This window comes from Cygnus atratus, chromosome 3 (assembly GCF_013377495.2).
Source record: "Cygnus atratus isolate AKBS03 ecotype Queensland, Australia chromosome 3, CAtr_DNAZoo_HiC_assembly, whole genome shotgun sequence".
Classification (NCBI taxonomy): Eukaryota; Metazoa; Chordata; class Aves; order Anseriformes; family Anatidae; genus Cygnus; species Cygnus atratus.
The window spans coordinates 5,214,294-5,228,610 of record NC_066364.1 but is presented as its reverse complement, the minus strand read 5'-3'; the positions used below and the strand labels follow the sequence as shown (position 1 = coordinate 5,228,610).

Below are 14,317 nucleotides of genomic sequence, written 5' to 3'. Positions count from 1 at the left end.
TGAAGTGCAGAAAGATAATGCTGTGTACAGCTTGCTATTGTTAAGTGACACATGAATAATGCATTGGGTTCGGGATCAGTCGACTCTTCTGGTTTTAATCATTCATTTTCTTTTATCCATTTCATAACCGAACTGTTGATGTAATCCTACCCCATGTGAATGCTAAGTTCAGGGTTTCACAATACATGAAATGCCATCTAACCAGCATGAAATATCCACACAGTGTAATCTAAGGTGTCCACAAAAGCTGGAAGAGGATTAGGCTCCTGATGCAGCCAAGGGGGTCCCCAGGGACTAATTCAATTCTCAACAAAATGTTTTAATTCTGCCTCTGGATTATCTTCGCTTGCCTGAAACCATTTAATGTTTTATTTCAGTAGTGAGAGGACAGACCATGCAGCGAGTGGGAAAGCAGGAGATCTGGCTTGGTTCGGGTGACATCAGGCTCCCTGAACTGAGCCCTCTGCCTTGTTTTTGCCAAGAAAGGACAAAAAGAAACACTAGGTGAGCTGACCGTACAGCACAGGCAAGGAAACATTCCCAAGAATGCTCTTTATCAGAATTAGAAGCAGAATATGAGCACTAACTATCCTTTAAAACAGTCACATCTCTTCGAATGACTGCCCCTGGTGAATCTGTTATTTCTCAGCTAAATGTTTTTCACCCAAGGTAGGAGCAGAACCCACGTGCAACTTTAGTACCAGGGAACTAAACAGGGCCAGGGCCTGACTCTGACCATGGCACCAAGTGGCACAATCCGGCAGCATCCCCACTATTAAATTCACGTTGTCTTCAAAACCAGTGACCCTGCTGCTTCTTGGGAATGCTCCTGGTGCCATTTCAGCCGACCTGTGCCTTGGAAGGACTTGGGACAGTGTTGGTCCAGCCTGAAACTGTGCCAGCAGCTGTCCTGTGAATTGAACAAGGTGAAAAGTCAAACTCCAATACTTCTGTGGTGGTCTGGCATTGTTTAACTGATCAGTGTTATGATTTTGTGTGCCCTGTACTGAATTAATTGACAGGATGCAGCTATCTTCTGCTGTCACAGGGTTTGCTGTGCCGTTTGCTGAGCCTGGCAGAGGTTTCTTCCTGAAATTGTGATTGAAGGCTAACCTCTGGCTCTTGAACAGGCTACACAGGTTTGGTTGAGCTGTTTAAGAATCACACTACAAGGCCTGCTTTTGAGACATCATATCTATCTCTTTTTAGCCTTTTCTGATGTGAGAACTTCTTTTTATAATAAATATTGTATATTATCTACTTTCCTAGCCTAAACTGATACTGTCTTGCTTATACCCCCAAGGCTTGAGAAGCATTGAAGCAAACAGCCACGTTCAGCTGCTTGTCTGCCACCGAGGAACATCCAGTGGGGGACATCAGCACTGAACATCTAGCGGGTAGGTGCTTGGTGTCTCAGGTTAGACGGTATCATTATTAAAACAAAATAAAACAAAACAAAACCATATGAAACCTTGAATAAGACCACGGAGAGGCACTGAAACAAGTTGCCCGTAGCGGAGCTCCATCTGCTGTGTACTCTCCATCCTTAGAAATATTCAAAGCCCAAGGGGACCCAGCGCTGAGCACCCTGCTGTAGCTGGCCCTGTTCTGAACAGGGGGCTTGGGCTACACGGTCTCCACAGGTGCCTTCCAGCCTCAGCGGTTCTGTGATTCTGCGACTGTGTGTGCCCTTTTTACTGGTTCAAGGTTTAGAACATCAGTCTCTCTTTACCCAGATAAGAGTCCAAGCCCCTCCTGCCCGTGTTTTCCTTCCCTGTACCCATAAAACATGCCTTTCTAGCTGCACTGCAGTCCAGTTTCAACAGGCAGCTCACCTTTATGTCTTATCTGATCAGATTTTTAATGCCAGCAATTTCTATCATTTCTCTCATATTTTTGGAGAAGAATTGGTGGACTGTTCCATCTCCTGGTACTTAACTTAGTGGTTTCAGATTCCATGGGGCTTCTCCTGACTTTGGACCGAGATGGGATGTGTTGGGGGAAGTTTTCAGAAGCACTTGAGCTGCCTACATAAAAGCCAGATGTGGTCAAGAAGTAGCTAAGCACATTAAAGTGGCTTTCCGAGGATGGGAATCATTTTGTAACATCTGATGGAAAAGCAGACATTCACTCTCTGCTCTCCTCCCCTGTATCTTGCCCACATCTAGCTCCTGGCAGTAGGATTTGTGAACTAGAGCACTGCTGTGGGTTAATGAAGCCACCCAACTTTTAGTAGTGCTCAGTCCCCTTTAAAAATAAGGTTTATGTCTGTTGCAGTGGAATTAGTGCTGAACTTGGTACCTAAATTCTCAGTTAGGGCTGGAGGCAGGTTTAATAAGAACAAAACTTAACAGCCAGCAAGCTGACAGCGAGAAATCCTGATCTGGGGGCATGGTGCCAGGTACAGGGATTTTGCTTCTCTCCGGTTATAACTCTACCCCAAACAACACCCCTGTGAGCTTGGGTCCCTCTGTAGCTAGTGGCCAATACCAAAGCACTCTTACCCCTGCAGATATTTTGTGCCTTAGCTGTTCACTGCAAAATACAGTCACAACTTTTGGAGTCAGGACTCCCTTCAGCACCATGCTGGAGCATCGTATAAGGTTTGTTTTCTCTCCCTTCAACCTTGCAATTCAGGTTTGGAGTGATCCAGAGAGCATCTCTGTTATGTCGTTTTCCTCACCCCAAGGCATCTATGACCTGTCGACTGAAACAATTTTTGGGGAAAAACTTGTATTTGGCTCTCTGAAACCAGAGGAGGGAACCGATTCCTCCACTGAGGGCCAAGTTTGAGGACAAAGGTGCCCTGAGAAGGCTGCAAGAGCTCCAAGGTCCTGTGTTGTATGCGTTGTGCTGCATGTTCTTGGGTGCTGAATTAAACTCCCCAAAGCTTTCAGCAGGCAGCCCTTGTGTGTGCACCCGGGACAACTGAAGCTGGGAGCAAGGACAGAGAGGTGCAGCATTTATGTGCATGGCCAGTTTTGCTTTCTGGTGAACCTCAGGGCGTTTAAAGTCTCTCAGATTCCCAGGGATTTCAGAAGCTGGGCTGTTACTGCTATACTTGAGCACCTAAATTCCACCTAGACCAAACATGAGATGCCTGCATGCTCAAGGGGATCTGACAATTCCATGTGTCTGAACAGAGAAAAATAGGACAAGCAGAGCATGATGCTAATGCAGCTTAGCATATCCAGGTGTGGGAATTAAATAATTTAGAATAGATCAGCTCTTCAATGTGGTGGCTGGGTGCTGCCTGGGCTAAAAGTCAAGGTAATGGCATTGCAACTATGGACCTGTAAATCAAGACCTGCCCAGGTAAATGGACCGATGAGCCTGTACCACTTGTCCTATAGGCAGCTCTGAAAATCCCTCATTCAGTGGCCCTGCGAGCCTTCTGAACCCCTGCAGCAAACGGCTTTCCTCTAATAATCCAACCCAGACACCCCCCCGTCCCAACCTTGCCTTTCCTCTACACAGCCGCACAACTGGACAACAAAACTCCCGACCTTCCTTCAGCCTGGATTTATTTCCCAAGGCTGCTGATGGTTGAAAAGCAATTGTTTTTGCTCAGCGATGGCCCTCTGAGGGGATTCACATCGTCAACTTGCTTGACAAGGCAAGCGGCGTGAGAGGAGGGGCTGGCTGGGGAGATGCTCTGCCAGGCAGGCGGGACCGTGGCAGGGGCTGTGCCCAGCCTTTACTCCGTCTCCCCAGGGAAGAAGCCTTTCTCTCACTCCAGGCTTCTCCCCTGCCACGCAGAAAAGGAGAGAGGAGGCAACAGAAGGGTCCCTGCGCACTGCCAGCACCCAACTGCCCGGCTCTCAGCAGGCGAACCACGAGGAAGAGCCTCTCTGTCCCTACAGTCACCTCCCCTGTCATTTAAAGCCTCCACCTGCTTGCAGAGGGGACCATGGAGGAGCACTACATTTCCAAACTCCACCCGGTAGTGGATTACGGAGCTGGAGTCTTTCTTCTGCTCATAGGTGAGTTCTGCCTTCGTAGTTTGGGTGTGCTTCAAGCCTCGGGATGGACAGGACGGGGCCGCCCCATCCATGCTGCGGTCAGCACTGGCTGCTCCGGGGGAAGCTGGAGGGAGACGATGGAAAATCTGTCCCCACATCTTCCCCTGCTTAGTGCCTTCCAGTTGGGTCGAGCTCTGCTCTCAGCCGTGCAATGCCTTGTTGTGATGCTGAAGGCTTGCCGGCACAGGTTTGCCTCCGTGGCATCACAAGTATTTGAAAGAAGTCGCCTGCCCCTTATGCTGGCATCGAAATAAGTCTCCTACCCCTTATACTTCATCTCAGCCTGGGAGCAGAGAGATGGGGCTCCCAGTTTGTGAGATCAGGGAGAGCAACTTTGTTGTGACCCTTGTAGGGGGAGGCTTTTTGTTATGCATGAAGCACCTGTGTCGTGGTAGGATAAACCGGCATAAAACAGCGAAGAGTTTCCAAATAGCACTTTGGTTTTGTTGTTGTTGTTGTTTTTGGTGGCCCGTTTGCCCTGCTGAAGGCAGATTTACAATGAAGTACAAGCGGCACTATGTACCAGTCAGCCCCAGCATGGCTTTAGTTAAGCATTTTCCTTCTTGCCTGTTTGCTGCATGTGCCCAGGTGATCTGTTTACTGCGGCTGTAGGTTTGGAGAGGAGCTGAATTGTTTTTTTACAGCTGAGTTGTACCAGGATGTGAGTACCTGTCCCCCTTCAGCTCGTTTGAAAACCCTCCCTGGGATGCAGTTAAGAAATACCAGTGTATCTTTTTATGTGCATTACTAGAAAGGCTTTTGGCAGCAGTGCTGGCTTTAGGATTTCACACCTCACCTCTTGCATGCTTCTCCACGCACTGCCCTGCACTGTGCTGTCCCCTCCGTTGTGCTGGCAGCAGAGGGGAACTCAGCGTGAGAAAAATAACTACCTGCAAAACAATGAAAGGGGGGCGTTTTGCTCCAAGTCGGGGTGTCAGCTGCTTTCTTACAGAGAAGGAAATGTGTAGATGCAGCTCAAGTAGGGGCTGGGGGCTGGAAGTTTACACCAGATGGTAAGAGGAAGGGCGAATTCCTCCCTCGTGGGTAGTGGTTAGAGCTCTCGCGGGGTGTGATCTGTGCTCATTTTCCTCCCAGAGCTTGGGGATGTCCCAGCCTGTGGCTGCCATCAGGCAGGAGAGGGCTCTGAGGGTTCTTGCCACCACGGCACCGGTTGCTCTCTGCCAGCAAGTCCTTCCACATCCAGCTGCTGCAGGCATCCCGGAGCACCCTTGGGAATTCTGCAGGCATAGCCAGAGGTGCTGAGTGAGCACGTGGGGTTAGCAAGTGGATGAAGGAAGGAAGGAGTCTGGGTCTCAGATTGGTCCCTCTGTGCCGTTTAAGTCTTTCTCTTGACGTCTGTGCCCACTCGTGGATTTATGCTAATGCATTTATTCTGTTCTGCTGCACGTCCCTTGGTTCATTCCTCCGTGGGCACTTCATTCGTGTGTTGTCTGTGAGCAAATGCAGCCTTCCTGCTTTCCCAGCCGCGAGGGAGCACGCCAGAATCTGTTTCTGTTTCCTTATTTCACTTCTGACTTTAGAGGACACCTTCTCAGGAAAACCTTTGATGAGAAAATGAGAATGAAGAAAGAAAATGAGTTGTTTGCTACGTGGGCTTCTGACACAGTTATCATGAATGCTTTGAAGCCCTGCGGCACGTCTGAATAATGCATGTCCAACAGGTCCCTTTGCAAAGCAGCCTCTGGTCTGCTGCACGCCTCTGGCAAAACAATTTCTGTGCTTTGTCTCACTGCAACCCAAGACCACCAGAAGAGTGGAAGAGTCCGAACTGCAGCTCGTAGGGATGCTCGGCTGCTTGGCCAGCACTGCCCCCGAGCTGCCCGGCCAGCACGTATGGACCAGTGAGGCGGCTCAGAGCCCCCATCAGGCTGGTGCTGGGGCTCCGGTGAGAGATGGGCTGCAAAGAGGGAAGGTTTGGGAAAGCAGAGGGACTGGATGGGAGGAGGGAACCAGTGAGTGTCCCACTGGCTGGAGTGCTTCCATAGGAAGGCAAAGTAAGTGGGGGTATTATCGACGAAAAATGGAGGTGGGTAGGTCCATGATATTGGATGCTATGTTGTGCAAGTTACTCTAAGAGAATGGGTTTGGGTTATTCATGTGAGATAGGAGCCATGGGGAGTAGGTGGGACGTAGTGCATGGAGCGGGGAGAGGAGTAAATGGTGATGGGAAGGGACAAGATACAGTCTACTCTTCAAATGACAAAGTTTCCTCCAGTCAGCAAGGCTGGCCAGCGCTTTATGTGCTGCAGAAGGCTGGAAGCAGAAATCTGAAGCCCTCTTTGCTCTAGCAGCTCTGCAGCAGAAACACAGCCTGGCTGGGAAGTGCCAGCCTGCCGGGGAGGCAGGAGTTGCAGCCTGAAGGTGGCTGAAGCAGCACAGCGGATGCCGTGGTGAGGACCCTGAGCTGCGTAGCACCCTCACCTCCTCCAGGTGACATTGCTGGGCTGACACTGAGATCTCAGAGAATGAGATTCCTTGAGCTCAAGAGCAAGGTTTCATAGCAGGGCACAGCAGATACACACCAGGGTGTTTTCAAAGCATCAGCACAATGCAGTGTTGGCTTGGAAGATATACAATTTGGCAAGCCTCCCAGTATGTCCTCTCTTCTAGGCTTTAGTCCCAGGCTAACTGGCATTTTTCGCATCTTTAATACAGCCAGGCATTTCGTGGGTGTGCTAACTGTATGATATTATTATGTGTGCTCATTTTTCCCTTTCAGCCATCCTGACCATCCTGGGAAACTCAGCCGTCCTCGCTACAGCAGTGAAGCGCTCCTCCCTCCTGAAGTCCCCGGAGCTGCTTACGGTCAACTTGGCAGTGGCAGATATTGGAATGGCAATCAGCATGTATCCGCTGGCCATTGCATCCGCCTGGAACCATGCCTGGCTGGGAGGAGATGCGTCCTGCATGTATTACGCCCTGATGGGTTTCCTTTTTGGTGTCTGCAGCATGATGACGCTGTGTGCCATGGCCGTGATTCGGTTTCTTGTTACCAATTCCTCCAAAACTAACAGTAAGTAATCACGTCTCTGGTAACCTGGTAATGGGGTGTTTGGGATATGGTGTTCAGGGGGCACTTTGCTGAATATGGTGTGGAGCATCAGTTCATTAGCTGTAGGAATAAGTCTCAACCTTTACTTCAATATCGAACCTCTAATGTTCCTAGAAGGATCTGACTGAATTCCTTGTTAAACAGTGAAGCTTTTCACTTCTCAGTAATACCAAATGAAACAACCTAAGGGTGGAGATCCTAAGTGTTTTACTGGACCAGATTGTCTTATCTTCCTATTTGTCTGCAAGCAGAGGTACTGAAACTTGAGAGGAAGGAGTGTTCTGGCATTCCTGGTTTGGGATCGTGGTACATTTTGGGTCAGCTTGATCTTTTAAAGCTGCCTGACTTAGCAAACTTTAAATCAGCACTGAGGGCTGCACTCGTGTCTCACCCAACCCATGGACTCTGCCTGTTTTATTTCTCAAGAAAACCCATTAGGGAATTGCAGCAGCAGCCCAGGCATATCTATAGTCAGTGTCCTTCTGCTGGAGACCTCGTGACAAACCCCACTTGTGGCTGAGGTAAGAACCATATAGACTTGCTCTTCCTCTTTCTTGCAGGTAACAAAATCACCAAGAACACTGTCCGCATCCTGATCGCTTTCATCTGGCTCTACTCCTTGCTCTGGGCTATTCTGCCCTTGGTAGGCTGGGGCTACTACGGCCCCGAGCCATTTGGCATCTCGTGTACAATAGCCTGGAGCAAATTCCACAACTCCTCCAACGGCTTCTCGTTCATCCTGAGCATGTTCCTCCTGTGCACAGTCCTGCCTGCACTGACCATCATCGCCTGCTACTTGGGAATCGCCTGGAAGGTTCGTAAGGCATACCAAGAGATCCAGAACATCGACAGGATCCCTAACGCAGCGAAAATGGAGAAGAAGCTGACATTGGTGAGTTATCCCAGTGATGAGAAGAGTCTGCAGTAATCTGGAGCTTGCAGAGAACTGGCTCTGCTCATATCCGGTCTGCTCATAACCATTACATTTGTCTGGTATTGGTGAAAGATGGAGGTGTGGTTCCAGTCTTGCCCATACACTGTCAGTTCAGTGGCGTGATCAGGATAATACACCATAGGTACCATGCAGGCTGTCAAACCTCCTTTAGACAGTTACACCCATGATTGTCTTGGACATACAGATTTCCAGTCCTGCTGGAATAGCTGTTGGATCCATGCATGCTGTAGTTGGGGTGGAGGCCTTGTCCTGTCTTTCTAGTTATTTTTAATTGACTGAGAGGTTATTCAGAGCGAGAACTACACAGAAATTTCCTATGGAAACAGGTGGTTTTTTTGTTGTTGTTGTTTTGTTTTGTTTGTTTGTTTTTTATATAACATTTTTTAGTAAGCTCTTAAGCTGCTCATTTCCCACGGAAGAGCAAAATTGACTCCAGAGGCCAGCGAGTCGATAGGCTGTGCTTTCTGCTTGGGCTGTTTCTCTCGTGACACACTGCAGGCAGTCAGGAGGTGAGAACAACTCCCTGCGAGGCAGGAATCCCACGGCGTGTATCTGCCAGGTGGGAATAAGAGAATATCTGTCACCTATGCTCACGTCACAGCTGTTTCAGGTATTTCATCTGGGGCAGGCGTGGTTTCTTCCACCCACCACGTGCCTGGTTTTTACCAGCCGAGGACTGAAGCCGTGTTTCCCTTGCAGATGGCCGTGCTCATCTCGGTTGGGTTCCTGAGCTCGTGGACACCGTATGCAGCAGCCAGCTTCTGGTCCATATTTAACTCCAGCAATTCCCTGCAGCCCATCGTCACACTGCTGCCGTGCCTGTTTGCCAAATCTTCAACCGCCTACAACCCTTTCATTTACTACATCTTCAGCAAAACTTTCCGCCGCGAAATTAAACAGCTGCAGTGCTGCTGGGGCTGGCGGCTGCGTTTCTTCAGCACCGACATCTCCGCTGAAAATCCTGTCTCGATGATGTGGAGTGGGAGGGACAACGTGTGTCTCTCTTCCTCTGTGAAGGCGGAGAACCAGGGAGCTGCAGCTCACTGAAACGCCGCCGTGCTTCAGAACATAGGTCAAGAGTTTGCTGCACTCGTGGGTCCAAATAAGAAGGAAAGCAGAACGTGGGGTTGTCCCTGAATATCTTATGTCAGGTGCTGAGGTTTAAGTATATATTTTTAAACAGCTCCCAATTACTATTTTTAAGGTACACAACAACAACAAAAAGAAAATGCTATTTTTTCAAGAATTTCCACTTTAGAGGAAATAGATAGATTTAGGTATTAAACAAGACCATAATCAGCTTTGGTCGCACTTATTTTCAGGGAAACAGCTATAATTAAAAGAGGATTTATTATTATTATTATTATTATTATTATTATTATTATTATTATATTATTTTTTTTTCTCATGCTTTTGACTTTTTAATGCAATCTATCTGGAAACTCTTGGCTCTGTCAGTAAAACAGCCATCAGAGAAAACTCTGTGTTGAATGCAAAGTGTTACCAAATAAATACAACTGAGAATGTAGCTTTCCAGGAATACAGGCAGAAAACCATACGGGTAGAAGAAATACAGCCAGGAAAAGATGATGAAGTGGTTGGTGTCAAAACATCTTAAAGTGATCAACAGTTCCTTGCTCCCTCAGAGGTATATTTCAAATCCCAGACCCACAGAATGGTTTGGGTTGGAAGGGACCTTAAAGATCACCTAATTCCAACCCCCTGCCACGGGTAGGGACACCTCCCACCAGACCAGATTGCTCAGTTCCAGTTTTGCAAGCTCAAAAATTAATCAAGCAGCCTTGGTCTGCAGAGGGTGGGTGGGAATGTGGCAGCCAGCAAAGATGCAGAGCCTTCTGTACATCCCAAACAGCGTGATGAGAACTGAAGGAATCTCTTAGCAAAGGGAATTGTGCACTTGATAATCACAGCTCAGCTGCTTGCTCAACCGGTCACATCTCACTTTGCCATAGGTTTGGTGAAGATGAAAAGTTAAATCAAAGGCAGATTTGGAACAGAAACAATTTAAACAAGAAATTAAACAAGAAATTTTAATTCTTTTGAGCATGAATTTAAACAAGAAATTAAGAGTTCTTAAAAAGCTTCCACCATGATCAAACCCTAATAATTAGTTTCATTTTATAAACTTCAGTTAAGGCCAAGAACAGGATTAAAAAATAGGATTAAGCACTTCCACAGCTAAGTTGAGGGGTTGGAAACCTTAAGGAGCTCACATTCTTCTGAACTCCTGCTACTGGCAGCATTGCCAACTCTCATAAATATTCTACTAAATTAAGCTAGGTTTATTTGTAAAAAGTTGTGAACAATTCCTAAATTGGTGCGGCCTCCAGGATGATGTTATCTGGTCCCAGGTTGTCACTCGCATGCTCTGTAGGGAACGAGACTGTGCTCAGATTTGTGCTGCTGGCTCCTGCTGTCCCCCGTGCGATGGGGCGAAGCATCCCCTGGGAAACAGCCACGTCCAACAGCCCGTGGTGGGACTGTGTAAGGAAAAAGAACAAGGGAAGAGGGATGCGGAGAGCAGGAGGAAAAACCAGTAACTGGGATGAGAGCACGTGGAGGCTGAAGCAAAAGATCACAGAATAGAAGAGGTTGGGGAGTGTTCTGCAAGTGAGCTGGGGGAGGGCTATGGCAGAAGGAATCACAAAAGGGACAATAGCAATAAAACAAAGAGGGTTCAAAGGAGTGTGTCCAGGGGTGGAGAAAACGTGAAATTGCTGGAAAGGGTAAATGTAAATTATCAGCATTTGTCAATTATCAGCAAATGTCAATTATCAGCATTTTTTCAGCTTTAAAATGTAATTTGTTAGGAAAAAAATGAAACTGTATTTTAATTATCATCTTCCACCTCGAAGTTTTTGCTTTCACTTGCTCAGTTGCTCGTGTTTAAAATAAACAGCAAAGTATGTATCCCCACCTGGTAGCTGCAGATCTGTGAAAGGACCAATGGCCTGCACATTAATAATGTAATGAGATGTGAGCTTCTTCTGTGAAAAATCTGGGAGTAGAACAGGTCCGCATCCACTTGCAAATGCTTTTAAAGGGTATGTGACGTGAACAACATGCCACTTTATACAGACAAAAACTTTGTTAAGCCAAAAGATCTGTATATTGTTCAAGTGTAATGCTTTAATAGCCTAATTAGTTATTTGTTTATGTACTTAGTTTTTTAAAAAATCATAGTCCAGGTATCGTGTATCAAATATGGTTCAAATCCCTTTTTCCTTTTCCAGACTCAGCGAGAAGGAAATCAAAACTTATCCATTACAGAGATTTTGTATTTCAGATAGCTTTACAGAGAGAAACAGTTCAAAGAACAGGGCTGCCCTTGGACCAGGGCACTAGGAAAGCAAGTACATTAAGCCCAGGGGACTGTTGTTTTTTTGTTTGTTTTTTTTTTTTTCCTTAAGTGTCATGAAGTTAAATTACAGTCTGATCATAACTCTCATTTCATGGTATTTTCTACCCAGCCCTGGACAGTGCTGCCAAGTGATCTTACACGTTGAAGCAGAATGCATGTGTTCACCCAGGAGTGAATTGGGGCCTCAATGCTTGCAGTCACCAGTGCAGTCATCCCCTGATACAAACACTTAAGGTAAAAACCCACTCAGACACTAGGAATTATCTCACTAAACTGCAGGAGTTTACAATGGGGACAGCCACATCTCAGTCAGTCGTCACCTTTGACTGCAAAAGACAGTCAGAGGAAAGAAAAGCTAGTATAGACAGGATGAATTGTGCCCTGGAAATGCCCCTTTCTTTCCAGTAAGGATAAATGGAGCTCCCTACCCAGCTCAGATGATGACATATAAAGCTGGATAACACACATATCACCCTGACTTGCATTAAAATTAATTGGAACACAATGCCTGCCTTTGAAAAAAGCCTTCTAGGCAGGCTTCTACCCATCTAGGCACAGGAGTATCATACAGAACTAGCTCACTTCTGTTCAGGGTCAGTTTTCCCTTCTGTAAAATGGAACGTGACTCATTTCAGAACAAGAATCATTTATTTCAGGGAGATCATTGTTCCAGCAGTTAGAGCACGAAGCTAACACTGGGGAGATTTGGGTTCCGCTCCATCACCTTGCCAGTAATAAATACCGTGCCCCTTCGGGCAAGTCACTTAAACTTTCTTGACTTCTATCCATGCAATAGGTGGTTTTGCTGCTCGTCCTGTAAAGCATTTTGTTCAATGAACAACTTAGTCCAAAGGTGAAAGCACCAGTCCTGAAAGTTGTGAAACACTAACAAAAAAAAACAGATTGCCATTCCCATAGGGTGTTTTTAACTCTATAGGATCCATCTACCATGCTCCGGAGGTTACTTTACAAATGTCAGTCAAGAGGAAAGTTAGGGCACTGGCCTGGAACTTGGTGCTACGCTCTAGCTTTTGCCTTATTTCAGCTTATTTCATGAAAGACTGTGCATTGCAGTAAGCTGATTCTTATAATTAGGATGTCCAAATCTCCAGCCCGTGCTCCTGTCTCTATTTCTTGTATCTTTGCAAAACAGAAACCACCTTATGTATACAAAAAATCGAGTATTTTGAAACTTCCTAAAGAAAATTAATTATGCAGCAACATGCTGCCATTTTGCTCATTCCTACTGGAGAGTTGAGTGTCTAGTCAGACAGTTCACTGTTATCATTTTGCCCTAAAATATGCCCCAAATACTCATTCTGAAATGAAATGTTTCAGTGTATTTACAGAACACCTACTTACTTCTGCACTAACCCATTTTTTCATTAGCTTGAACACTGCTGCATTTTTAAAGCAGCCAGTTGCTGAGTGAGTGCAGCATGAGACGTTAGCTGGTAACCATTCACCATTAGCTACGAGGGCTGACAACCTGACGTTAACTTGTCAGCAGTGAGCACCATCTTCATCGCTATGCTGCTCCAGCGGCAGGGAACATATGGGAAAAGCATGTTCCATCTTAGCTTGTCATCCCCTAAGAAATCTCTGCTTAGGCAGGGAACTGATGACTAGCTCAAAGGGAACTCTGTTCACTTCAATATTTTCTTTCCTTAAAGGGCCTAATACAAATACTGCACGCCAGGTGAGAAGCCCATTCCTTCCCTAGATTCAGAATTTTGTTTTCCAACCTTGATATGACAAGAGAGAATCAATGTATGTTACCAGGTCCTAATCTAGAGCTTGAAAGGGCCCTCCTACCAGCAGTAAAGGCCTGGAGTGATTCCAATTGAAGTTGGTGGGAAATTTTTTATTGATCTCAAAGGGAACAAGATGCAGAATTTTATGAATGTTAGAGTGTAAAAAAAAAACAAAAAAAAACAAAACCAAAAAACAAAAAACAAGGAATCTGCAAGGCAAACACAGGTAGACGACACACATTACTGAAGAGCAGAGAAACCCTCAACCAGAAGAAATGAATGAAACCAGCGTCGTAACATTTAGAGGTCACCAACATTGCAGCAATGCAATTTTCCAGTTGGCAGGCAAGAAGGCTTGTGCAAAGACATAAGGCAGTAGTTCCATTGTTGTCACTTTCTGTATATCTTGGCTTGAACTACAACAATCTTTCCTGGAGGGAATCAGATACCTGTAAATAGTTGAGGATGAACCTCCATGGAATTTTAAAGCCTAAAGTCTGGTAAGTCTGGTTTGGGATCAATACTTTTAACCTTAATTAGAAAGACAGAGATGGAAACAGCAAATCAATTAACGTCTTTGTTTCTGAGCAGTGTGAGACTATGGGTACACGTGCCCCATAAAAAAAGCTTACTTCAAGTAAAGATCTCATCAATTTCAATCTTTGAAGTGAAGATACAGTGCTATTGATTTGATCTGCAATTTCCAGCCACCTGCAGGAACCCTCGTTTTGAAAAATAGTATGATGGTGTTGAACCTTATAAGTGTGCTACAGCCTCTTCCATCCTAAGACAGATATGAGCATTATCTCGGAGAGGCTGTAGTTTCATTTTATGATACGATGAGCAACAAGTCAAAATGGAGCAGAATAGGACCAGAATGGCAGAGAATGCTCCCCCAAAACCACTCACACCCCATTTGCACTGTATGGATTCCACAAAGGATTCTTCTCATGTATAAATCCAATTCCTTCTGGAGGGGAGGCAAAAATGGTGAGAATTTAGAATCGATTTACTTGAAGAAAGTCCAACTGTTGAGTAGACAGGGACGACAAGAGCAATGCTGGACAAAGATACAGAACTAAGGGAGAATGATCACTGAAATGAACTTCACGTGAGAAATAGTGAAATATC

General features: G+C 46.1%; 1 protein-coding gene across 1 annotated transcript; it reads left to right on the top strand.

The window, feature by feature from the left end:
* The first annotated feature begins 3,910 nt into the window (after positions 1–3,910).
* LOC118256609 (opsin-5-like) lies at positions 3,911–9,097 on the top strand. The gene is made up of 4 exons (XM_035563715.1): positions 3,911–3,983; positions 6,763–7,056; positions 7,656–7,987; positions 8,750–9,097. The coding sequence occupies exons 1-4, from the start codon at positions 3,911–3,913 to the stop codon at positions 9,095–9,097; spliced, it is 1,047 nt and encodes a 348-aa protein (XP_035419608.1).
* The last annotated feature ends 5,220 nt before the right edge of the window (positions 9,098–14,317 follow it).

What these genes read in the sequence shown, in the direction of transcription:
- LOC118256609 (XM_035563715.1), top strand. Translation starts at nt 3,911, where the DNA reads ATGGAGGAGCACTACATTTCCAAACTCCACCCGGTAGTGGATTACGGA. An exon ending in AGTCTTTCTTCTGCTCATAG is followed by an intron (nt 3,984 to 6,762) that starts GTGAGTTCTGCC and finishes TTTCCCTTTCAG; the next exon opens with CCATCCTGACCATCCTGGGA. An exon ending in CAATTCCTCCAAAACTAACA is followed by an intron (nt 7,057 to 7,655) that starts GTAAGTAATCAC and finishes TCTTTCTTGCAG; the next exon opens with GTAACAAAATCACCAAGAAC.